This window comes from Capra hircus, chromosome 15 (assembly GCF_001704415.2).
Source record: "Capra hircus breed San Clemente chromosome 15, ASM170441v1, whole genome shotgun sequence".
Classification (NCBI taxonomy): Eukaryota; Metazoa; Chordata; class Mammalia; order Artiodactyla; family Bovidae; genus Capra; species Capra hircus.
In genome coordinates this window covers 9,466,609-9,493,480 of record NC_030822.1, presented here as the reverse complement: position 1 = coordinate 9,493,480, position 26,872 = coordinate 9,466,609, and the positions used below count along the sequence as shown (strand labels likewise).

At 37.7% G+C, this 26,872-nt stretch overlaps 1 protein-coding gene and 1 non-coding gene across 3 annotated transcripts in view; one reads left to right on the top strand and one right to left on the bottom strand.

Moving 5' to 3' along the window:
• TTC17 (tetratricopeptide repeat domain 17) overlaps positions 1 to 26,872 on the top strand; it is a 125,614-nt gene that overhangs the window by 37,727 nt on the left and 61,015 nt on the right. For both annotated transcript variants that reach the window (XM_018059224.1, XM_013969875.2), the window contains exons 11-16: positions 3,841 to 3,987; positions 5,474 to 5,589; positions 5,746 to 5,911; positions 7,091 to 7,168; positions 7,305 to 7,529; positions 14,241 to 14,427. In XM_018059224.1, the coding sequence (XP_017914713.1) occupies positions 3,841 to 3,987; positions 5,474 to 5,589; positions 5,746 to 5,911; positions 7,091 to 7,168; positions 7,305 to 7,529; positions 14,241 to 14,427 (919 nt within the window). The remainder of the gene's footprint in view (positions 1 to 3,840; positions 3,988 to 5,473; positions 5,590 to 5,745; positions 5,912 to 7,090; positions 7,169 to 7,304; positions 7,530 to 14,240; positions 14,428 to 26,872) is intronic.
• Positions 4,603 to 4,674, bottom strand: TRNAY-GUA. The gene has a single exon. It is a non-coding gene; the product is annotated as a tRNA-Tyr (tRNA).

Here is a 26,872-nt window from a genome sequence, read left to right as displayed (position 1 = left end):
TAGACAGTACTCAAGTTACTTCATGAATGACATTTCTATTTCCTAAAGCACTAGCTGTATTTGTCTTTTCATATGTGTCTAATTCCTGTCTTTACCATGAGAGCTAGAATTGGTCTATGACTCAAAGCCTTTACCTTTCCTTATAACTTACTTGAGTAAGACCTCTAATTTACAATTTGGGAAAGAGTAGCCATGCTCTTTGCGAAAGTTGCTTCAACCAAAAGCGTTAACAAAATGATCATTATCAACAAGAAATGTTTATTAAGCACCATTGCTGTTTGCGTGTTTTCTCTTTCTTCCTGTCTCTGTGTATGTCCACACAGGCACATACACGTACATGTACAGTCACACAAGCACGTAACATCCCAGCCTGTCTAGTTGGGAAGAAATAGTACATAACGACACCAAATAGCATGTAACTGATGCTGATATGGATAGTAAATACAACCAGAGTCCAGTTTTCACTCAAAAGGAGACTGGAAATAAAATAACATTTATTATATCCTATGGAAAACCCATCATGTCCTTAATCATAGATACAGAAATTTCTAGTGAGAAGCAGTGGAAATAATTAAGAGATCAGGACAGCTTCTATAGAAAGACAGACCACGAAAAATTAGAATGCTTTAATCTAGAAGAAAAAAAAAAGAAAACCCAGACATTGGGAAAGAGTAAGAAGCAAAAATTAAGAGGTCATTTAGGAAAAGAAATAGTAATAGAGGCCAAAAGCTTACTATGATTATTGTGAGCCACCTTCTAGCAATATCCCATGTTTAGTTTTTAGGAGTAGTAAAGGAAGAACAGACTCACACCTTCTAAGATTGTAGCTCCCGGTCTTAAATCTAAGCATTTTAAGTGGAAAAAGGGAATATTTAGAAATCAAATAGACTGAAACACAGTGTAACTTTTGGAAATCATAATGGTCTCGAGACAGACCGTTTGGAAGACTGCCATGCACCAGTGTAGCTTCCAGTATTATGTATCCGTAAATTTCATCACGACTCTATAGTGAAAGACTATATTCCTATTCATCAAGGCATAGAGCTACAAATTCATCATATTCATTCCTTTTACTCATGTTTTTCCTACTCCACCCCATCTTAGTCCTACTCTCTTTTCTAACAAGGTTCCAGAAATACATAGGAAATATGGTATCTTGAGAGAATATCAAATATTGTTCTTTGGTTTGGGGGGAGGCTGTACATACTTGAAATTGATTGTACAATAGTATTTAATGCTTTAGTGATGGTTATATTAAGCACACTAATTTTATAGAGTAGTTATCACTTTAGTCCAGACAGGGGAGAAGAATGAACCAAACCTCTAAGTCAGCCATCATTAAATCTGTAAGAGACTAAATCGCAGAAAGGAAGTAGAGAAGAACAGCCCACACTTGGGTTGTCACACATCAACAGCATAGTTGAGTAAAAGTTGCTAGCTACACATTATCTGGAGAGAATACTGTTGGGGCAGCGTTCTGAAAATTAAAGATCTGATTGCTTTTTAGCTGACCTACTCTCTGATTTCCTTGTAATTTTGATTCAGTTCAGTTCAGTTCAGTCTCTCAGTCGTGTCCGACTCTTTGCAACCCCATGATTCGCAGCACACCAGGCCTCCCTGTCCATCACCAACTCCTGGAGTTCACTCAGACTCACATCCATTGAGTCAGTGATGCCATACAGCCATCTCATCCTTGGTCGTCCCCTTCTCCTCCTGCCCCCAATCCCTCCCAGCATCAGAGTCTTTTCCAGTGAGTCAACTCTTCGCATGAGGTGGCCAAAGTACTGGAGCGTCAGCTTTAGCATCATTCCTTCCAAAGAAATCCCAGGGTTGATCTCCTTCAGAATGGACTGGTTGGATCTCCTTGCAGTCCAAGGGACTCTCAAGAGTCTTCTCCAACACCACAGTTCAAAAGCATCAATTCGTCGGCTCTCAGCCTTCTTCACAGTCTAACTCTCACATCCATACATGACCACAGGAAAATCCATAGCCTTGACTAGATGGACCTTAGTCGGCAAAGTAATGTCTCTGCTTTTGAATATACTATCTAGGTTGGTCATAACTTTTCTTCCAAGGAGTAAGCGTCTTTTAATTTCATGGCTACAATCACCATCTGCAGTGATTTTGGAGCCCAAAAAAAAAAGTCTGACACTGTTTCTACTGTTTCCCCATCCATTTCCCATGAAGTGATGGGACCGGATGCCATGATCTTCGTTTTCTGAATGTTGAGCTTTAAGCCAACTTTTTCGCTCTCCTCTTTCACTTTCATCAAGAGGCTCTTTAGTTCCTCTTCACTTTCTGCCATAAGGGTGGTGTCATCTGCATATCTGAGGTTATTGATATTTCTCCCGGCAATCTTGATTCCAGCTTGTGCTTCTTCCAGTCCAGCGTTTCTCATGATGTACTCTGCATATAAGTTAAATAAGCAGGGTGACAATATACAGTCTTGACATACTCCTTTTCCTATTTGGAACCAGTCTGTTGTTCCATGTCCAGTTCTAACTGTTGCTTCCTGACCTGCATACAGATTTCTCAAGAGGCAGGTCAGGTGGTCTGGTATTCCCATCTCTCGGAATTTTCCACAGTTTATTGTGATCCACACAGTCAAAGGCTTTGGCATAGTCAATAAAGCAGAAATAGATGTTTTTCTGGAACTCTCTTGCTTTTTCCATGATCCAGCGGATGTTGGCAATTTGATTTCTGGTTCCTCTGCCTTTTCTAAAACCAGCTTGAACATCAGGAAGTTCACGGTTCACATATTGCTGAAGCGTGGCTTGGAGAATTTTGAGCATTACTTTACTAGCATGTGAGATGAGTGTAGTTGTGCAGTAGTTTGAGCATTCTTTGGCATTACCTTTCTTTGGAATTGGAATGAAAACTGACCTTTTCCAGTCCTGTGGCCACTGCTGAGTTTTCCAAATTGGCTGGCATATTGAGTGCAGCGCTTTCACAGCATCATCTTTCAGGATTTGAAACAGCTCAACTGGAATTCCATCACCTCCACTAGCTTTGTTCGTAGTGATGCTTTCTAAGGCCCACTTGACTTCACATTCCAAGATGTCTGGCTCTAGATTAGTGATCACATCATCATGATTATCTGGGTCGTGAAGATCTTTTTTGTACAGTTCTTCCGTGTATTCTTGCCACCTCTTCTTAATATCTTCTGCTTCTGTTAGGTCTATACCATTTCTGTCCTTTATCGAGCCCATCTTTGCATGAAATGTTCCCTTGGTATCTCTAATTTTCTTGAAGAGATCTCTAGTCTTTCCCATTCTGTTGTTTTCCTCTATTTCTTTGCATTGGTCACTGAAGAAGGCTTTCTTATCTCTTCTTGCTATTCTTTGGAACTCTGCATTCAGATGCTTATATCTTTCCTTTTCTCCTTTGCTTTTCGCCTCTCTTCTTTTCACAGCTATTTGTAAGGCCTCTCCAGACAGCCATTTTGCTTTTTTGCATTTCTTTTCCATGGGGATGGTCTTGATCCCTGTCTCCTGTACAGTGTCATCAGCCTCATTCCGTAGTTCATCAGGCACTCTATCTATCATATCTAGGCCCTTAAATCTATTTCTCACTTCCACTGTATAATCATAAGGGATTTGATTTAGGTCATACCTGAATGGTCTAGCAGTTTTCCCTATTTTCTTCAATTTGAGTCTGAATCTGGTAATAAGGAGTTCATGATCTGAGCTGCAGTCAGCTCCTGGTCTTGTTTTTGTTGACTGTATAGAGCTTCTCCATCTTTGGCTGCAAAATTCACTAACATTTTGGGTTTAAGTTAAATCTGAGTCACCACTGCTTTTCTGCTTTCAATTTAACTGAACTTTTCTTTTCATTTTCTAGTTTGGTGAGGATTCTTCAACCTCCAGTATGATGTCTGTGAACTTTGATGTTCAAGCAAATCAGAGTGATATCAGTGATTTGGTCAAGTCTTCTCCCGTAGCCCATTCTGTTCTCTGGATCTGGGGCAGGGACTCTGATGCATATAGGGTAAGTAGTAGAGGATGATGGAGGAGTTTTCTCAGACAAGATTTCTTAAAGGAGTGGCCTTCAACCCCGCTGATGGCCCCAGTCACTGTTCAGCAAGAAGTTGTTAAGCTTAGATTAAATGGAAGGCCTTCTGCTAGCTGGTGGCTAAGTAGGACATAGGATCTGTCTTGATTTCTTGCCAGCCACATGGGGCACATGGACACCCTGATGTTAAATCAAAGCTCTAAGTAAAACTACCAGCCCTCACAAGTTTCTAAATTTGACCTAAGTGTATGTTTGTATATATTTCATGTATTCAATCAGCACTCTTTTACTGAGCTTACAACTATGTACCAGGTTCCTTGCTCTGCTGGAGCTCACACTGTAGCAGAAGATACAGAAAATAAACAAGTAAATGAATATGTATTTCCAAGCTAGCTAAGAGATAATTATATGTTAGCCGATGGAGATATGAAGATATGAAGACAAATATTGTACGCTTTCTTTTTTACAGTGTTAGTCACTCGGTCATCTGATTCTTTGTGACTCCATAGTCCGTAGCCTGCCAGGATCCTCTGCCCATGGGGCAGAGGCAAGAATAGTGGAGTGGGTAGCCATGCCCTTCTCCAGGGGATCTTCCCAACCCAGGGATCGAACCTGGGTCTTCTGCATTACAGGCAGATTCTTTACCATCTGAGCCACCAGGGAAGCCCTCACTACTAAATTTTCAGGAATTTAACAGAGTTAATACAGCCACTTATATTTAATTATATGAAATATAAACTCCTAAATTTGAAAGCTTCAGGCTGTAAGTTTAGTAAATGTCTGGTACTAATTATTTATATTTAGAAAAATGGAATTTTACAAATAAAATAATTGCTAAACTTTGGCATTGGCACAAAAAAGGTCTTAGTTAAGGGGAAAATAGTTTTCTGTGCCAGTTTCTTACGTGTCTGTATGCTTCCAGGTATATGTCACAAACTTCACCTCAAATTGACTTAAAAGAAAATTCACCTCGTATTATAGGAAATCCAAAGATAGAGCAAACTTTGGCTTTGGTTGAGCAGTGGCCCAGTAACCCCCTGTTTTCCTCTTCTTTAGTTTGGTATCCACTGTCTTGGTTCCTTCGGAAAGCTGGTCTTCCTCATGATAATGAGGCGACTGCCAACAGCTGTTGGAGCAATGTGCTCCTGTGGCTGAAGAGACTAAGACTGGCATTTCTTTCCTGGAATCCCAAAGCAAGCCTCTCCCGGCGTCTTACTGGCTCAGCTGAGTTAAGCCTGCCCAACCCTGAGCCAGTCTACGGTAGAGCAGGTAGAATTACTGACTTAGACAAACAATCTGCAATAGAAAGAATATTCTAGAATCTACCTCAGTCTCTAGATCCTAAAATACTAAATTGTTGTTTGGTTTTCCTAGTAACATTTATGTTCTTTTAAAAGTTCATTTAGCATGTTGAAATATTGACTCTGAAGAAATTTATGAGAAACTGTTTTTTCTCTGTTAGGACAAGCAGCATATTCTGTGGCCTAAAAGAGCTGAATGTGCAGAAAGCTATCCTAGAGTCCCTGTTGGTGGGGAATTGCCAACGTATTTTCTGCCTCCGGAAAATAAAGGACTCAGGCAAGTGCTTATGGATCTGGCAGAGCACTTGGTTCTGCATGATTGTCACCTGGCGGTTCTTTGAGAGCACAAGCCTTGGACCTGAAAGGTTAAGTCTTTATTTTGAAGTCACCCAAACTTTGAAAATATGAATTTTGTTCCTTTTTCTTGTGCCAGGATCCACGAACTCAACAGTGATGATTATTCTTCAGAAGAAGAGGCCCAAACCCCTGACTGTTCCATAACTGACATCAGAAAAAGCCAGACCCTGTCCTACTTAGTCAAAGAATTAGAGGTCCGCATGGATCTGAAAGCCAAAATGCCAGATGACCATGCTCGAAAAGTAAGGCTCACTTAGGCTTGGTGTTTATTGCCGTCCATTCTGGGTGATTTCACAAGCCTCATTGGCGGAGCAAAAATTAAACAGAGGGCAGTTGTTGAGCTCTAAGTTTATAAAACTGAAGGATCGAGTTAAAGAATTAGTGAAATTATTAAGAAGTCAATCATGCTGTTGAAGGACTGCCAGAAAAGTGTTCTTGGGGTTGCTGTCTACACAGACCACCTAAGCACTGTTCCTCTAAGAGGGCTGCAAAGATGAGTCACACAGAACTCTGTTTACCCAGTGGAGGCCATTCTGACCACTGCAGTTTAGCTTTGCATCCTCCAAGCCACCAGAAGTTTGTATAATTGAAATTGAAAGCTTGAGGATTCTCTTTCCTTGGCCTTATCAACCCTGCTTTGGACTCATATGAGGTCCTTAGGAATTTGTCTGAATTTGATAACCTCTCTGCAAACATTGTAAATATGTTCTGTTGGGCTGTCTTCTGTAGTTGCTATAAGTTATGTGTAACTAGGAATCTTATTACTGAACATAAATCCTAGGGTAAATACCATTCCATGGATACAAATGAAAAAATTTCCCTTTTACAGAGGAAGCAAACCATCACAGTGACCTTTGTTAAATTTAATTTTGAAACTATGAGTAGTTACTGCTTTCATTCAACATTTACTGAAGCAAAAAAACATTATGTTCCAGGCAGTGTTTGGAGTTCTAGGAATACAAAGATAAACAGACCATAATCCCCATCTTAGAGTTGTTAACAGTTACATAAATGCTGCAGGAATATAAAGTGATTAACTGAGGATCTGGTGCTTTTCCAGTTAGGAAGGAAAGCAGATAATTGCGTCAGGTATTGCATGCTTTGTTTTCTGAATAATTTCTCATTTGGTTCTGGACACTTAGGTTGACTTTAATGGGGAAATGATAGGTCATCTTAATATAGGTGTTGTATATGTCTTTTGATTTTTTTTTTTTTAGTTAAAGGAAACTAAGGCATACATGTGAGTAAGGTAACACCTGTTGGTATGTCAGTGATCTCGTGTTATATATATAAATTATAAATGTCTATTCAAATTAGCTGTTCCTGATGAGCTCAAGTAAAGATTGCTGTCTGTAGAAATTCTTTTCAAATGTCTTCCCTGTTATTTTCAATTGATTCAGTCTTCCTTTTAATGATTTCAGATTTTGCTTTCCCGTATTAATAACTATACTATCCCAGAAGAAGAAATTGGGTCTTTCTTATTTCATGCTATTAACAAGGTGAGCCGCCTACTTCAGACATCTGAAATTTAAATGCTGGGTAATTGTAATTAAAAGTTACAGTGCATGTATTAAAAATTCTTTTTAGCATGAGTTCTGTCTTCTTGAATTAAGTGAAGTATTTGGGCTTTTTCAGCCTAATGCTCCTGTCTGGCTGATCCTCAATGAAGCTGGACTCTACTGGAGAGCAGTAGGAAACAGCACTTTCGCTATTGCTTGTCTTCAGAGGGCGTTGAATTTGGCTCCCCTTCAATACCAGGACGTTCCTCTTGTTAACTTGGCCAACCTTTTGATTCACTACGGCCTTCATCTTGACGCCACTAAACTGCTGCTTCAAGCTTTGGCCATCAATAGCTCTGAGGTGAGGTTTCATGTTCCTTTGTAGCAATATGTACTACGTAGTGGTAACTCAAATTCAGAGTGTTTGTTGTATTTTTGTAGAGAGGGCATAAAAGAAATCTCATGTTTTATTTTTCAGAGTAGAATTTGCATATTGTAAGAGGGCTTTTGTTGTATTTTTGATGTGTTTATCTCTATTTTAAAGGAAGTTTATAAATTATGCAGTTTATTTTTAGAAACATATTTAAATAAGAATGACACGGGTGCTAAAAATATACTGCCACCTTTTTATGTCGGAAACATCTGCTTCTCACTTTATCCTACTCATTACGGCATGCACATCCTTTAGTATTACATTGTTTTACAACCTGAAATCTTTATACCAACCAAGCCAGAGCCCAGTTTAAAGGTTGTTTTGATAAGGGTAGATAGGTTCGCACCTTGACCCTTCCTCATGCAGTCTATGGAGTTACACCTCTGCTCTGTAGTGTATTACTTTATTTCATAGTTTCTAAAATACCACTTCCTTTTTTTTTTCATATATTAACATCTCTGAAATAAGGATACATGTTACAGTTGATGACATTTTAGGTTTGATGAAATGCAGTTATAATAAATATATAATTAAATGGCTTTTATACTTAGTGTCTAAATGTTTCCAAGTTTTATACCCAAAGAAACTTTTAGAAGAACTGTGCATGAAAGGCTTAGGTTTATTTGAGGTGTCCCAAAAGTAATTTCTTTCAGTATTAGCAGGAATGTTGCCTATTACAAGTTTCCATTGAAATAGACAAATTCAAGACTGGATTCTGAGTAAAAGTTTACAACTTTTCTCTGGCCAACTTGCCAGAGAAGTACATCAAATATTTATCAAATGTTTACAATGTCAGGTGTGGGTGTAGTAGAACAGATGCTTTATATGGGATGTGATAAAAGGAAAGCCCAAATAGAAGGCTCAGCACAGCTGAGCATAAATCCTGAAGGGACAAGTAAGTCCCTTCATACTTGTCATGGTTCGCTTTTTTGCACCATCACCCAAGGCAGTTAGGCAATATTCTTCTGAAGAAAAAAGAGCTCCTTTAGAGATTAGTTGCCTTTCTGTATTTGAAAATTCTACTAAAATTTCAGTTAAATACTGTGGTACTGTAATAAGAATAAAAAGATAAATCAGTGAATCAGGGTAAATACCCCTGAATATACCTTCATCAGACCTTACCCCCAATGCCAACATCTGGAAGTATTTCTTTGTGAACTTGCACTTTACATAAATATTTTCTATATTGTAACTTTACTGTTACTTTACTAAGTCACTTCAGTTGTGTCCAACTCTTTGTGACCCTATGCATTGCAGCCTGCTAGGCTCCTCTGTCCATGGGATTCTCTAGGCAAGAACACTGGAGTGGCTTGCCATGCCCTCCTCCAGGGGATCTTTCCAACCCAGGGTTCAAACCCACATCTTGTGTGGTCCTGCATTGCAGGAGGTTTCTTTATCACTGAACCACCAAGGAAGCCCCTTACTGTAACTTTGGTGATCTTAAACCTTATTATATATAAAAAATATTACTATATAGTTTTTATAGCCATCAATTCAAATGATTGTATAAAGAAAATTTTCTTAGGAAAGATTGCTAGTAGAATGAATATTTTGATGCCTTTGATACAGACGACTAAACAATTCAGAAAAAGATTTGAGCGAATATACGTTGCCATAATCAAGATCTGTGAATATTCATTTCTCTAGTATTATCACCAGATAATACAGTTATTAAGCAATCGAAATAACTGCTAACTTTTATTGTTTTCTAGTGCACCATACAAAGCAGTTTACATGTAATGACTCATTTAATCCATACAACCCTCTGAGATAAGATTTACCCATTTGATAGAAAAAGAAAACTTAAGGGATTTATAGAAAGTCAAAGAGCTTGGATTTGAACTCAGGGAGAAATGGCCTCAAAGTTCATCCTCTTTATAGTCAAGTTATACTGCTTCTGTATTAACATTTGTAAAACAAATTTACTTAAAAAATTTTTACTTCTCTGTTATATCAAATTTCTGTATCCTATTTTAAGGATATTTTATTTCAGTTGTATTTTTAAAGTAAAAGTTTATGTAGGAATTTTGTCCATTTTGTCTGAATCTTTTAAAATTTTACATGAATTTTCTTTATACAATAAAATCTTTAAACTCCATCTGTCATATGTTAAAAATACTTTCTCTGTTTGCCTTTTTCTCTTAGCTTTTAAAAATTCCCTTAATTTACTATCTTATTCCTTTTGATTTCTGTCCTTAGATTTAAGATGTCCTTATAAGAAGGTTGAAAAAAATAGTCCTATTCTGGTTTTGTCTCCTATGGTTGGTCTTTAAATAGTTGACTCTTGCATATATACAGATCTTTTCCTACGCTGTCTTCCAGATATTTTATAGTTTCAGGTTTTACATCTAGACCTATGATCCATTTCAGGTTAAATTTTCTTTGTAATGTTAGGTAGGGATCAAAGTTCATATCCACATGGGTATCCACTTGTTCCAAACCATATCTCAAGAACACTATTCCTTCCTTATTGACTCATGTATCAACTTTGCTCTGAACTCCAGACTCCTTTATTCAGCAGTTTATCTGACATCTCCACTTGAATGTCTGAAACACACTGAATGTCTGAAACACTAAAACTGCAGGCCAAAACTAAGCTCCATAACATTGTTCCAATTTGGTCTTGGTCTTCCCCATTTCTGTAAACGCTGAAGCCAGTAGTTCAAGACAGAAACTTCCTTCGTACCTTTCTCCTCTCAGGGCAGATGCAATCTGTTGACTAAGCTTACTGATTCTGTTTTTAAAATATACCCAGAATTTCACTATTTATCTTCATCTCCACTGCTGTCTTCCCTGGTGGCTCAGCTGGTAAAGAATCGACCTGCAATGCAGGAGACCTGGGTTCAATCCCTGCGTTGGGAAGATCTGCTGGAGAAGGGAACCCACTCCAGTATTCTGGCCTGAAGAAGTCCATGGACAGAGGAGCCTGGCAGACTGCAGTCCAGGGGTCTCAAAGAGTCAGACACGACTGAGCAACTTTCTCTTCACTTCCACTGCTATCTTATCCAAACCATCATTATCTTTTATCCAGATTATTTCAGTAGCCTCCTAACTAGCTTCTGTTTTTTGCTTTTATTGCCCTACACTCTACTCATATTGTAGCAAACAGTGAGATTATTATTAAAAATCAGATGTTGTTATATGTCTATTCAAATCTCTGCAGTGTCCCTCCATGTAACTCACAATAAGAGACAAGAGAACGGAGTAGAAGGTCCTACGTGACCTTGCTACTTTTCCTGCCTCGTATCTGTGAGATCGTTCCATTGGTCGTCCTGTTGTAGCCTCACTTGCCTCCATGCAGTTCCTTGAGCGTGGTGCTGTGGTCCCTCCTCAGGACCTTTGCATTTTCTGTTCTTCGTGCTTGAGATGCTTCATCCCACTAAGATTCTTGCTAGTTTGTGCCTCATCTCTTAAAATCTTTTACAAATACTAACTTCTCAGTGAGTCTTTCCATTACTACTCTATATGAAATGCCACTCTCTTCCCAACTCTTAGTCCTGCTTACGTCTCTTCCCTGCTGTTCTTTCCTTTATCACATTTTACTCACAATTGTGTGACATCCCCACAGTTGTGTTACATGAGACTATAAGATCCACTGAGGCAGAGGTTTATCTTTCTTACTTTCTGCTATACCCGCAGTGTGAAAAACAGTATTTGAAATACAGTGAAAACACTCACTCAGTAATTATTTTCTGACTGAACTAGAAAATTACTCTTTTTTTCTAAAATGCTAACCAGTTCGTCTGAATACAAGGTATTTGCCCAACTATCATTCTAGTTGTAGGGATAATCATGATACTTTATTTCCTTATGGAAAATATAAAGACACTTAATTTAAGTATGGAATTTAATTTTATATCTTGTAAACCTCTAAGTATTACTTTAAATGTAACTTGAGAACTACTCACATCAGACCTCTTTAATCTGGAATATTTTGTAAACCTTGGCTTGGTGATAGTGAGATATTTGTGATGACCTAACAGCCTCAATCAGAAGCAAGTAGCTGATAAATTATAGGTGTTACACATTCTAATATCTCGTGATTTATAGTCTGTGGAAACTTAAATAGAATTTATATGCTGCTGTTGTGTGAAAATTGTAATTATGTTGAATTGGTTCATAGTTCTTTTCAGGTCTGCTGTATCCTACTTTTCTGTCTAGTCATTCTTTTAATTTTGAGAGTTTGATGTTGAAACTCCAACTAAAAATCTTAATTTTACTACTTATAAATAACAATTGTAACATATAGTAGAACTGTGGAACTTTGTTCTGTATTTTCCAAGTCTTCTGTAAATGTATCATCATACTTTCATGATTTAAAAAAGAAAAAAATTATAGGTATTGCTTTTCATGGAGATATACTGTGCAGTTTGGACATACAGCATTCTTAGATCTTTTAAAATATTTTAAATGATAAAATAAGTTTAGAATAAATGGTTTGTACACAGCGAATACTAAGCATAGGCATATTTCCACTAAAATGACCTCAACTGGATACTTTGAGCTGCTTATAAAAACAGTCTCACAAAACAATTGGAAAATAAAATTTTAAGACTATTCACAATAGCATCAAAAAAGCAGGTATCTAGAAATAAATCTAATGGGAGGTGCACAAGATTTCTGTTATGAAAACGTTGCTAAGGGGAAAACCTAAATGAAGGGTTGTGTATTGACACGTCATGTACATGGATTGGAAGATTCAGTATTGTTAAGGTGTAAGTTCCCTGGTGGCTCAGAGGTTAAAGCGTCTGCCTCCAATGCGGGAGACCCGGCTTCAACCCCTGGGTCAGGAAAGATCCCCTGGAGAAGGAAATGGCAATCCACTCCAGTATTCTTGCCTGGAGAATCCCATGGACGGAGAAGCCTAGTAGGTTACAGTCCATGGGGTCACAAAGAGTCAGACACAACTGAGCGACTTCACCTTACCTTACCTTCACCTTAAGTTCTCTTTAAGTTGATTTATAGGTTCAATTTCATCCCAAACTCCCAGCAATTGCATGTATTTGTGTGTGTGAATTGATGAATAGTTTCAAAAATCTACATAAAAATGGATGTTAGAATAGCACAAAGATTTGGGGGTTAGGGAAATAAAAACAGAGTTGGAAGACTTATATTATCAGATTTTGAGATTTACTATAATTAGTGGAATTGGCACAAAGATACTCAAATATACAAATGGAACACAATAGAGAAATTAGAAATAGGCTGATTTATGACAAAGGCCCACCTGTAGTTTAGTGTTTTGGGGGAGCTTTGGGTTTTTCAGTAAGTAGTAATGGAGTACTTGGATATCCCCTATGGAAAAATAAATGAACCTTGACTCCTACCTCATGTTGTATACAAAATTAATTTGAGGTGGATCATGTAGCATAATGTGAAAGCTAAAACAGCAGAACTTCTTGATGAAAATATAAGAGAAAGTCTTTATTACCTTATAGCTGGCAAAGATTTCAGAAAGCACTGACTACAAAAGAAAAAATATGTAAACTGAACTTCATTAAAATTAAGAGTTTCTGTTTATCAAAAGATACCATTAAGAAAATAAAAAGGCCAATGACAGCCTGGGAAAGATATTTGCAATAAATATGTCCAACAAAGACTTCATGTCTAGTATATATATAAAGAACTCCTTCAAATTAATAAGGAAAAGAAGACAACCCATTTTTTTTATGGGGAAAGCAACAGTACTTCAGAAATAAGGGTACCAAAATGGCCAGTAAGTATATGAAAAATGTTTCAATATTATTACTGATCAAGGAAATACAAATTAAAATCGCAGTGAGATGCCACTTAAGCATCTTACTAAAACAGCTAAATTTTAAAAAACTGACAATACCAAGTCAGTGAATTCTCACACTTGCTTGTAGAAGTATTAAGTCTGTATGTCCATTTTGGAAAACTGTTTGCTTGGATCTCCTAAAACTAAATGTATGCCTATCGCTTCTAAATGTATACCCAAGGAAAATGAGTAATATGTCTATCAGAAGACATTTACAACAATGTTCACTTCCTAGTAAATGTATCTGTGGTGGATCAAAAACTACAAGCAATCCAGTAACAGCCTATCGGTAGGAGAATGGATGGACAAACAGTACGGTGTATTCACATGTGGGTACGTTGCACATCCGTTTTCTTAAAGAAGAGTGAACATATACCCAAAAGAGCCTTACAGGTGTGGTTGAGTAAAAGAAGCTGCAGAAGGGTACAAGTTACATGCACAAGGGAACGTGCTGTTTGATTCTGTTTATGTGACATTCAAGAGCAGGTGGCAGCAATCTGCGGTGATAGAAGTCACAGCATCATTATCTGGAGTTGGGGGTGGGGTTGCCCAAGGGAGCCTCTCAGGGTACTAGAAATGTTCTAAATGTTGTATATCTTTAGATGAGTAGTGGTTACAGCTGTACAGTTAAGACTAATGTACATTACACACTTGATGTAATTCATCTTAGTAAAAAGGTAAAAAATAAATTTATGTTAAACAGTTTAGAATTAGCTTATGTAAATAAAATGGACAGCTGGGGTAACTTTTGTAGGATAACCTAAAAAAAAGCCAAAAGACATACACTGTAAAGGTTTTGTAACTCTCGGAAGATGTTAATTCATTAACATTTTACTGATTTTTCTTTTTTTTCTTTTCAGCCCCTGACCTTTTTGAGCCTGGGAAATGCTTACCTTGCTCTGAAGAATATCAGTGGGGCACTTGAGGCCTTTAGACAGGCTTTGAAATTAACTACCAAATGCCCAGAGTGTGAGAACAGCCTGAAGCTGATTCGCTGTATGCAGTTTTATCCTTTTCTGTACAACATCACCTCTTCTGTTTGCAGTGGTAAGCAGCCGTTAATCCCAGCCAAATAACAAGTTCAGTTGGGATTCCTGTTTTGATCAACAGGACACAGAGAATCATTTTCCTAATTTTCCCAAGGATTTTACTTAACTAGCATAATTCTAGATACATAGAAAAGAAATTAACTCATTGCTTTCTATATAAATACTCTGGGGCATTTAGCTTATTAGTTCTCTCCCAGAACTCTAGTTTGAGAAAGGCTGATTAAAGTATATTATTCAGTTGGGATTGATTAGCAGTGAGGTTTTTTTTCCCTCTCAAAATCTCTGCTTTCCAATAACTGATATTTATGGCAAAGGAAATTTTTTTCTGCCATGAATTCAAACTGTGTCATGAGATTTGAAGCAGTGTTTCTATCCTCATTCACTGAGATACAGCCCCTTGTCTTTGAGTGAAGGTGATGCCGACCTTTTCTGCACCTTTAAAATAGTCACCTGATGTGAAGTGGCATCTGCTATGCATTCTTCTACTTCCTCCCACCGCCACCACGCATATATAGACATACATGCGTTGCAGAAGTGTATCTACCTGGGTCAGAAGTATTTGAGTTAGTATCTAAGTTATTGTAGATTTATCAATTAGAACTCCCTAAGAGTTCCATGGTATTTTTTTTCTTCAATACGTATAGCTCATTTACAATGTTGTATTAATTTTTTCTGTATAGCAAAGTGATTCAATATACATAGGTATATTCTTTTTTAATATTCTTTTCTATTTATGGTTTATCATAGGATATTGAATATAGTAGTTCTACAATATTTGATTATTTACTTGCTTAATCTTTACTGGGAAGAAAAAAAATGAGTTTAACTTGAATTATGAGTGGTGCAGTTTATATACATATGGCTCCTCAGTACCTTGCTTTTGTAGAGCACACAGTCGTTGCTCTGCTAATGTTCAAATTGGATCCAGTATTTGACCAGAGGACTAGTCCAGCTCTTTCTAGCAGATTTTTTTTCTAAGTGACACACACTTTATTAAGTAACTTGTCTAAAAGACATCAAGAATTAGCAGATTTGGCATCCAAATTGATTTTCTTGATTCACTTTACCACACTGCCTTAGGATTTTAATGGAAGGCAGTTGGTCGTTTTAAATATCAAAGCCCAGTTTTCTGGTGAAGAAACAAAAAAAAAATCTCTCAGCAGCATAACTCTAAGATTCAGTTGCAGATCAGTGTTGAGCACTGTCTAAACTACAGTAGAGTTTGTATGTGACTGTTGATGCCCTGAGACAGTGTTTTAGCAGGCAGTATAGTGCAGTGGCTCGGAGAAGGCAATGGCACCCCACTCCAGTGCTCTTGCCTGGAAAATCCCATGGAGGGAGGAGCCAGGTAGGCTGCAGTCCATGGGGTCGCGAAGAGTCGGACATGACTGAGCGACTTCACTTTCACTTCTCACTTTCATGCATTGGAGAAGGAACTGGCAACCCACTCCAGTGTTCTTGCCTGGAGAATCCCAAGGACGGGGGAGCCTGGTGGGCTGCGGTCCATGGGATCGCACAGAGTCAGACACGACTGAAGCGACTTAGCAGCAGCAGCAGCATAGTGCAGTGGCTAGTGCTAGAGTCATACGGATTCATGTTGGAACCCTGGTTCTGCCATTACTGTCTTTCTATTCTCAGTAAAGTATGTCCTAATCTATAAAATGAAAGACAGTAAAATCTCATATACTTTTGGGAAAAATTAAATGAGAGTATTTTCACAGAGTAGGTCTTACGTAAAAGTAAGCCATCGAAACTCATGATGAATGCAAAATATGACTCAAAAGGTTAAGAATCTTCTTGCGTAATACTAGAAAATATGTTGTGGTCTTTAAAGTGTTGTGGTCATCCAAGGACTGCCTTATAAACAGATTTTCACTTTTTTCAATGAGCTGCTTATATTAATAGGTTATTTCCTGTTTTCTTTACTTATTCTCATCTCCCTCACCTCTCTTGATTCTTTTCTGTTACTAGGGAGAAGGGTTTTATATGTATATAGGGATAACTTTTCTGAAAGCCTTTTCTTTTCTTAGCATTTTAGTTCGTTTTTTGTGGTTTTTTTTTTTGCCACCCTGAACAGTATGTAGATCTTTCCCAGCCAGGGATCCGACCCATGACTTCTGCAGTGGGAGCATGGAGGCCCAACCACTGGACCACCAGGAAAATCCACTGTTTTAGTTTTTTGAAATTTATTATTATTTTATGTCACTGATGTCAAGAGAGGAAATTAGTTGTCTTGAGCATTTTCCCCCAGAACATGATCTCAACTAGTTCAGGAACCTATTATCTTGAAACAGATCTTTCTCAGTTTATTCCAAGAAAGATCTCAGATCTTTCCAGTTTTTTCCAAGAATATTATTGGATCCAATACAATAACAATAGAATAGAATAATTTGACTTGGGAAGAGAGAATACCGTTTTTAATTCTTTCAGAGAGAGCTCGTTTAAAAAAATTTTTTTAATTAAAAAAAATAGACCTCTTTACATTGCAGTTAATTGGTTTAGAAAACAATCCAGTGTCTTTTAACTCCTAAAAAAATACTATTACCCCTAATGGAAATGTATGCTGTAGCATTTTCTAGGTTTAAAAACTCATTAATAATACTGAACTAATTTCAATATTAAAGTTTTCTTTGACAGTGTTTTTGTATTACTTGTTTCCACAATAATCCTATTTATTGGTGGTTGCTTTGCCAAGTTCCAACTTGGAAAAGCTAAAATTGAAAGATGCAAACTCCTCTAATCAAAATGATAAACTTATATTTTAAAACCTAACAGTTGCACTTATTCCAGTTAACTCTGAGCTTTACCAAATGCTTAATGAAAAAGAAGGCAAGATCTCTGAGTAATGATTAGCATTTCTTTACCTTCAAATGATTCTGTCTACCCTTTACTTTTTCATTTTTGCAATATTGAAAGAATCTTAAGTTACCTTGCTTATTTGACATACTGTCTGTCTAAAGGTTTTACTATGACTATACCAAGGTCTCCAGAGACAGCAAGACTTGTGATTCTATTTCCATATAATAATGAAGGAATTTGTATTGTAATTGAGTTTTTGGGGATAAGAATTTAAGCTGCCCTATTCACCCTTTCCCAACCTATAAAATTCTCTTATGAGTCTATTTGAAAAGCTACCAGTCTGAAAGCTTTTCAGGTAAGTTTTTCAAGATCGAAAATAGTTAAATGCTCTTGGAAAACATTTTTAAAGAACTATTTTTCTGACCACTGTTATTAATTTTCCACAAATCATTTTCTTTAAAGATCCACATTAGACACTTCTTCCGTCAAGTGGAGTATAGTGTATAATCTCTTGGGTAGTATGAACTAAATGGTAAGATTATCAGCAGTCTTTTAACATCAGCAAGTATTTTATTGCTTTTCATATATAATCATGGACATTTTTCACACAGATTTTCAGTGTGTATTTTTTGTAATATGTGCACAGGTAATATATTTAGCTTTGAATACTGATTCATTCTGCTTAAAAGTACATTATCATTATGCTTACACAGTTTTCCTGCTTCTAAAGACTTTATAGCTAACAGTGTGACATTTAGTGAAAAATCACTTATCTGACAGTTTTCCCAAACTTTGATTAATCTAAAATCATCTTGAAAGTGAAAGTGAAGTCGCTCAGTCTTGTCCGACTCTTTGCGACCCCATGGACTGCAGCCTCTCAGGCTTCTCCGTCCATGGGATTTTCCAGGCAAGAGTGCTGGGGTGGATTGCCGTTTCCTTCTCCAGGGAATCCTCCCGACCCAGGAATCGAACCCGGGTCTCCCGCATTCCAGGCAGACGCTTTACCTTCTGAGCCACCAGGGAAGCCTAAAGTCATCTTATTTGCTGCCATTTATTAGTTGCATGTGTTCTTATAGCAACTGCTTATCATCAACGTCTCTCTCCTTTGAAGACTACTTAGTAAACCCTTGTCTTTTATAGGTATTTTACATTAACATTACAGTTTCAAGGATCCTGGAAAGGAAAACATAATAGATTGGTTTTTTAATTGTCCTCTCTCAAGTTAAGAGTGAAACAGAAGCTAGTGCTTCCAGCTTTGATTAAGCAATTTATTTTGCTAGTTTGGAAATCCATACTTTTTCCCACATTTATTGGTTTGTTATTTTATAGTTTAACTTAACTAGAACTGAATTGGCCACTTTAACAAACTCTGTTCAATAACAGCATGAAGTGAAGTGAAGTGAGGTCGCTCAGTCGTGTCCTATTCTTTGTGACCCCGTGGACTGTAGCCCACCAGGCTCCTCCGTCCATGGGATTTTCCAGGCAAAAGTACTGGAGTGGGTTGCCATTTCCTTCTCCAGGGGATCTTCCCAACTCAGGGATCGAACCTGGGTCTCCCCCATTGTAGGCAGACGCTTTACTGTCTGAGCCACCAGGGAAGTCCAATAACAGCATACTTGGCCTTTTTAAAAGTAAAATGGGATCTGTCAAACTTATCATGGTTTTGAATATAAGTAAATTCTCATGAGTGCTCAACCCTAAAAAAGGACTTTTTTAAAAAAATGAAAATAACAGTGTCTCACAGAAAATGAACTTTCATGAAGCAGTAATTATTATCTTCTCTAATGATGAAAGATGGAAAATAATTTTAATAGCAGTATAAGCAAAATGTGAATATTGTATCTGTAATATTTATGATAGTAGATTTATTGCTCCAGACTTCTTCATTCTTTAGCTTCACTAATTTGAAAATTAAAAAGTTATATCTAACAGAGATGCTTTCTACTACCTAAGCAATATGTTTTTCTGTTATTATATCTCTGATATGCATAATTTTACCTTATTTTTAGTATTCTTCATTCAGTATTGTTTTTCTTATACTAGAAAACATAAGACCAATGGTAGGTTATGTTTATTAGACTTCATTACATGCTTATAAGTATGCCACTAACAATGGCATTATTAATAGCTGAATATAATTTAAGCATCAGCCCCTAATTTCTGATTGCTTATCTTTTCTTAGTTTACTGAGACACATGCCTACTTAAAATTGTTGGCCCAGATCTTTAGAAAGATAAATAAATATTATACAGAGCTCAGACTTTAGTATTTAACTAAGTATACTTAGAATTTTTATATGTGTTTCTCTATAATATGTATTTGAAAGCTTGTTCCGTTATAGAAAAAAAAAAATAGAATTTCCAAATCATGTACATGATCTTTTTCTTTTTAAAGATTTTTATTTTTTAATGTAGGCCATTTTAAGTCTTTATTGAATTTGTTAACAATATTGCTTCTATTTTATGTTTTGACTTTGGCTGTGAGGCATGTGGGCTCTTAGCTGGCCCACCAGGGATCAGTACCTCCTACATTGCCAGGTGAAGTCTCAACCCCTGGACCGCCAGGGGAGTCCCTACATGAGCTGTAATATCTTTTCCAGCATGTGAAAGAATTATCCTGTGTTGTCTTTACAGTGTTTCTGTATTTTTAGCATCTCTTTACTATTTACCTAAATCTTATCTCCTTTGATAACTTGTTCCATTGCCTGCTTTAGTTTTAGTTTAGTTTTAGCCTGTGATTTCTACCTAAATTTCTGTAGACTTACATAACGTGTAGCTTAAAGCAATTTTACATGGAATTCCAAATTTGAAGAAAAAATCCTGCATTTTGCTGCCCTCCTGTGGACTATCTGAGATATGCTACCAGCAATTAAGGACCCTAGCTTTATCACATTCTTGGTGAGAGTTAGTGACAATATATGCTTTAAAAAAGAAAGAGACACATAAAGTCTGAAACACATAGTTTTTAAGGTGTCCACATTTTTATATTTCTTTACTTAAAAGACTTTAATTATATGGTCAACAAACAGTCCTTTGTATCTATGTGATGGTGCCAGGGAGGATAAGAAAGTCCCCTTTTTATGAACTGAGAAGCAAAGGTGATGATTTACTCAAGTCAAAGAGCCAGTCATTGGTAGCACGGAGACTGAAATCTGAGTCCTCTGCCTTCCAAGGCCTCATGCATAATTCTTTTATCCCCAAGTCATAAATTAGTACACTTCTAAGACTGAAAGAATTCATATTTGTAGATTCTTGAGTATTTTATGAAAGTATAATCACAGCATTTCTTGTATCACCCCTCAAGAGAGATACATACATCCCCATATAAAACTTGGATCTGAGCTGTATTATGGGGGACAGTCATAATGAGCCCTAAAAAGCACACCTAAAATGGTCCCTTTCAGTTTAGCATGTCACTTTGTTCGCTTCTGAATTTTGCATCATTAGATTGCTGTATAACCTTGGGCTTCACAGAGAAGATCTGGTAGCTGTACTTGTGGTACTATTTAATGAGACAGTAAAGTCTGAGAGAGGAGCAGGCTTAGGGAGAAAAAGAAGTTTGGTTTTAAACACGTTAAGTTTCAGTTGCCTACTGAATGTTTAAATGAGGGTATTGGATAGGCAGTTGGATGTATAGCAACTGCTTATCTGTTGCTATGCACAGCTGTCATCGTGGTCAAGGAAGAGCCCCAGGCTAGAGATGAAAATTTGTGAGCCATGGACCTGTGAATGTTTTTAAAATCACAAAATTGGATGATGTTACCTCAGTGATTGTATAAAAAGGAAAGTACATCAATGATTAATTACTAGGTATTCCAGCTAACATTTAGTGGTCAAGAAGAGGAAGAACAGTACAGGAGTAGCCAGTGAGATAAGAAAACCAAGCAAGTATTCTGTTCCAGAAGCCGAGTGAAGCAAATGTTTCAGGGAGTGGTTAATTATATCATCATCATTCTTACGTTATGTGGGGGTATCCTATGAGCTTGAGTTGGATGAAGACAGAGTAAAGCATTGGGTTTTGGAACACAGAAGTCACTGGCAGTCTTCTCAAAGTTTTTTTAATGGTTTGTGGAGGAGATGAGGAGGTGGAGATAGCAACCCTTCCAAGAAGTTTTGCTATGGTGAGGAGCAGAAAAACGGGGTGGTTGCTGGACAGGGATGTGGGGTCGAAGATATTTGGTTTTGGTTTTATTGTTCTAAAAATAAAAGGTAGTGCACTGTGTTCCTATAGGAGTGATCCAGTAAAGAGGAAGTAATTGAAGATGCAGAAAATATTATAAAAGCAAAGCTCTTGAATAAACAGAAGGGGATGGGACCCAAGGCACAAAGGTAACGTAGAGGGGGTCCTTAGATAGGAGAAGGTACAGCGTATAAGTAGAGACATCGGTATAGTGAGACCTCTGATTACTTCTCAGTGGAATAAGAGGCCAGTTGTCAGATGAGTATGAAGGGGGACAGAGGAAATTGGAGATAACATTGAGAGAGGAAGGGCTGAACACACTAGACTAAAAATGTGAATTGACTTTAGAGGTTTCTAATTTTAGTAACTGGGTAATTATCAGTGTCATTAATTAAGAGGAGGAATGTGGAAAAGGAATTATCCATGCATTGATGTAGGGCTGGAAAATAAGTTCAGTGGTAGACGTGTTCATTCCAAGATGCCACTGGTTCCATCAGAAGGTTCACAGTGAGGAGAAAAAAAGAAAATACTAACATGTAAGGAGCAGAGCCAGGGAAAGAGTGAGTAAAGAGGGGGAGGCCTGGGAGAACCAAGAGGGAGTTAGGTCTTGAAGGTCAGAGGAATGGAGGGTTTGAGAAGGAAAAAGAAATTAACAGTATGCTCTGTATTGGTTCCTAAAATACGGTACAGATACCGCCAGAGGTGCACAAGCTATTAGGTGATATTGAGTAACATTTTTTAATTTTAGTATTCGTGACTTATCCTAATTGGCATTGGAAGAATTATATAACCAGCACATCAAACCTGTCATTCTTGACAAGTGATACTTATTTTCCCTTTTAACATAAATTATTATAAGATTAAACAATGAGTCCATTTAAAGGAAAACATTACATAAATAAAGGTACTGGTACCTGTGGAAAAATTACAACAGAAATGGATGAGTGAATAGTGTGAAAAGCTCTGGGTTTAACAGTTTAGAAAATCAGTTGGTGATCTCAGTTTATCAAAAGTATTTTCTGTACAATAGCAAGATATCTATACTAAAACAAGAATAAATTCTAGGATAATAGAAATATTAAAGTGAGCGTTCTGTATACAGTTGGATTAATTTTGGAGTTAATGGCATGATTCTAAGCCATATAACTTGTGTTTTGTCCTGTCACTATGTAACTAAAATAACTTTAAAGCAAATAGTTAATGATACCAAGAATCATTCTTTAGATAACATATAAATAGTAGTGGTGACTGCAGCCATGAAATAAAAAGACAATACTGCTTGGAAGAAAAGTTATGACCAACCTAGACAGCATATTAAAAAACAGAGGCATTACTTTGCCAACAAAGGTCCATCTAGTCAAGGCTATGGTTTTTCTAGTAGTCATGTATGGATGTGAGAGTTGAACTATAAAGAAAGCTGAGCGCCAAAGAATTGATGCATTTGAACTGTGGTGTTGGAGAAGACTCTGGAGAGTCCCTTGGACAGAAAGGAGATCCAACCAGTCTATCCTAAAGGAAATCAATCCTGAGTGTTCATTGGAAGGACTGATGAAGCTGAAACTCTAGTACTTGGGCCACTTGGGCCACCTGTTGCGAAGAGCTGACTCATTTGAAAAGACCCTGATACTGGGAAAGATTGAAGGTGGGAGGAGAAGAGGACGACAGAGGATGAGATGGTTGGATGGCATCAATGACTCAGTGGACATGCGTTTGGGTAAACTCGGGGAGTTGTTGATGGACAGGGAGGCTTGGCGTGCTACAGTCCATGGGGTCGCAAAGAGTTGGACATGACTGAGTGACTGAACTGAACTGAAGAAAGACTTTAAAAAAATTCACTTGTATGGAAACATGAGAAAGTAGGTGAAAAAAACTGAAAAATTTGGCAGGTTCGTGAAGAAGTAAGGCATTTGTCAGGAGGGTATTCTAAGCCCCTGTATGTAATAAACACAGGGCAAGTGGTTTTATTCTCTGTCTCTGCGACTGTTGGAACTGAGTCACTGCAGCTTGGCTGTGTTGCTCTAAGAGGACTGAGAATGAGAGCAGCAACTATATGGTTACTTTAGACACTGCAGTAGCACTTATTGAAGTCAGCTTCACACTGCAGCTTGTCACTCAGTTATAGAATGCTTTTCTTTAAAAATAAGTTGCAAATTTATTAAGATAATCTCTCTGAGTTACAGAATTTGTAACAACTTCAGGTGTGTGAACGGTCTTTGCCAGTGTTAGGGTGCCTATCTTGCATGTCCAAAAGAAAGTGAGTTATATTTTTGAGTTTGTAAATTAAGTCTAGGTCATGTACATTAAGTCTTCCTCCTTTCTGCTGTGTATGTAGTGTGGAGATAACCCACTGGAAGGCATTGTTCATCATATTTTGTGATCGCTTCTCTGCAGATAGGGTTGGAAAGTTCTACTAAGACATCACCCTTTGTGTTTAGACTCCATTCTGCATCAGGAACTTTTTCTAACAGTCACATCACTGAGGTCACAGTGATGGTACACACCAGCAAGGAAAATGGATGAGCAAGGTGGGGTCTGTTTTATCCAGCCCTCGTTAATTACTGAACAAGATGTGTTTAACGTGGTTTGACACTGTAGTTGTACATGTCTCCTGATAGGAGCAGAAGGGGGCTAACATCTTGTTATGAATACTTTGTGTGAAGGAAGTTAGGCAAGTTCATTGGATGCTATCTTTCTGTCTATATCTTCATATCCATTCATGGTAGCAGATGTTTTTGGAGATATTTCAGTTTGTGACGTTCAGCTTTGCTATCTCATATAGCAAGCATTTGCATAACTCTTCCCCATTCAAAAAATTATTTTAGTTGGCAGAATTTTCTCTCCCTCTCTCTCTCTCACACATATGCTATAAATCCATGCTACGTTAGAGAGGGCTTTTTTTTTTTTTTTTTTTTTTAGTGACCTATACCTCAGAAAATTCTTTCTGTACATTGTGAACCAACTAGTTGAAATGAATTACTCTGGTGGCTCAGCTGGTAAAGAATCCGTCCACAGTGTGGGAGACCTGGGTTCAGTCCCTGGGTTGGGAAGATCCCCTCGAGAAGGGAAAGGCTACCCACTCCAGTATTCTGGCCTGTAGAATTCCATGGACTATTCCATGGGGTCACAAAGAGTCGGACATGACTGAGCAACTTTCACTATTCACCAGTTTACAACAGTGAGTACCACGTATTTAAACCCCTTTACAAATATAACCATTGAATGATTTTTTTTTTTAACTCAGTTCCATGGCCTAATGGAAATACAGTAGTTGGGCCTGATAATCACTAGAAAAGAGCCCTGGTGAGATGTAAAGTACTCATGATTGAGGAAACCTGGCGTATACATGTATGTGGTCATATATATGCTGGTTTGGGTTTTTCCTCCCTTTTTTTCTTTCATTGTTATTACTAGTAGTTGAAGTTGTTTCATACTAAACTGTTGTGTTCTTTGACCAAGAAAATCTCAGTAATCTGTTACTTTTTCTTAACCATCAAAGTTTATTTAATTATGATATTTAAAATACAGGAGAAATTTAAATCAGAATTCTTAGCTGTTGAAAATAACACAGCTTTGGATTTCTCTTCTCACTTAGTTGATTTTTATAACAACAAATCTAAATTTGACATTCAAAATTTGCCACTCTCAAAGCAGTTTAAACTGCTTTAGCTGTCAGGCATTAGTTAATAACCAAGTCAGATCACAAATATCCAGAGTGATGAATATTAAAATAAAGAAAGCATATAACATTTTAGGAAAAAGAGTAGTAGCAGCTGACAGGGCGTGTGGTGTTAATCAAGTCTTCTGATTCCTGATACACCTGTGATAATACAGCCAGTTTCCCTTGATGACATGAAATAACAACTATAGAAAAATTGAACCAAACAAGTCACCATCTCTCACTGTACACTGCCTAGAAACCATAAATGTTAAAGATTGGGAAAGAGCAGAGTCCTGGAAAGTATATTATTATGTGCAAAGTGGCAACTGAGGTGAATGCCTCCAATTTTGTTTGGTGACATAAAGCAAAAGGAAACAGTATCATTTATTTTTCTAATGCTTTACACTTGATTTATAGAGCATTGGCCACATGGAAGCATCAAGGGCTTCTAATGGTAGGTCCCTTTCCCATTTTGTGTTTCTCTGTGCCTCCATTTGTATTATGAGGAAGAGGACCAGAGTTAAGGTCTGTTGATTTTTTTACTAGATTTTTTTTCCTTGACACCAGCAGGTGACTATAAACACTTTCAGCCCGAGAAAAGAGAGGTAAATATAAACCAGATGTGAGTAGCTAGGGAGTTTCCTAAGCCCTCCCGTGTTCCCTCATCCCTACCCTCTGTGTATAGGCTTATTCTAGGCGTTAAGAACTGAATGAAGCCAGCTTACTAGAAGAGTCTGTGGTTGACTCAAATAGGGCTGCTTAATCTAAGCTCACGGACAACACAGAGACTTTAATATCATCCTCTCTTTCGCAGCGTCATTGGAGGTTGTAGCAAACCATGACACATGACACACGATGATGCTGCTGCGGACAGCCTGTTTTCTCTACCACGTACACCCTCCTTTCCTGGTTCCATGTGTTTGCTTGTGTCGTTCTCCATAGTTTTCCCCCATAACTCTCCTCGTGCCCGCCTTCCCTCCCTGAATAAAAATTCTAATCTTGGCCATCCTTCAAGGCCCACTTCTGCCATGCGCCTTACCTGATCCCTTAATCATAATATAACTATGTGAGCAGTCATCCCACCTGTGTCTCTCCTTCAGCTCCTGTGACTTGCCGTTACAGTTATTTGTGTACAAGACAGAAGTCTCCTACAGGACTTTCCTAACTCCTTGAGAGCAGGGACCATTCCTTTTTTCATCTCCGTATGCTGGCCCATGCATTCCACACCCTCCTCCCAATGTTTAGCCCTTAGAATGTGCTCATATGGAAAATCATCTAATGGCATTTCAAGTTTGAGCTACTGAGAATACCTGGTAATAGAGGGTAATCAGCTGTATCCACAGAACACTTTCTGTCGTACATGTATTAAGGCCTGCAGCTCCCACACCGTAGGAGGGGGCAGAGGAAAGGAGTCACATTGTCTCGCTTGTCCACTAGCAGATGACGCATCCAGTAGGTAGCCTGTATTTTCCCACCTCCTATCTGCACTGTTTTTAATGAAAATTACACACAAATGTCCTTGTTGACCCTCATTGAAAAACTAACATTCATAAATAAATCAGTAAGTGTGAGAAATCTATTGGATTTGTTTCCCCAACGTTCTTGCTCAAAACCCATTTCCTTAGGCTGAAGTAAAACAGATTTTTAAATTTAATAGTAATAATAATGGCACCTATGACAGTTAACTTTTTAATGTAGTTGCTGCATGGGGAAATCTTTCCTAGTAAACTTAATGTTTACATTCCCTTGTTTAGGGATCCGGCCTAATCTTTCCCATTTCTAGAAGAAGTTACAGCATCGGAGAGCT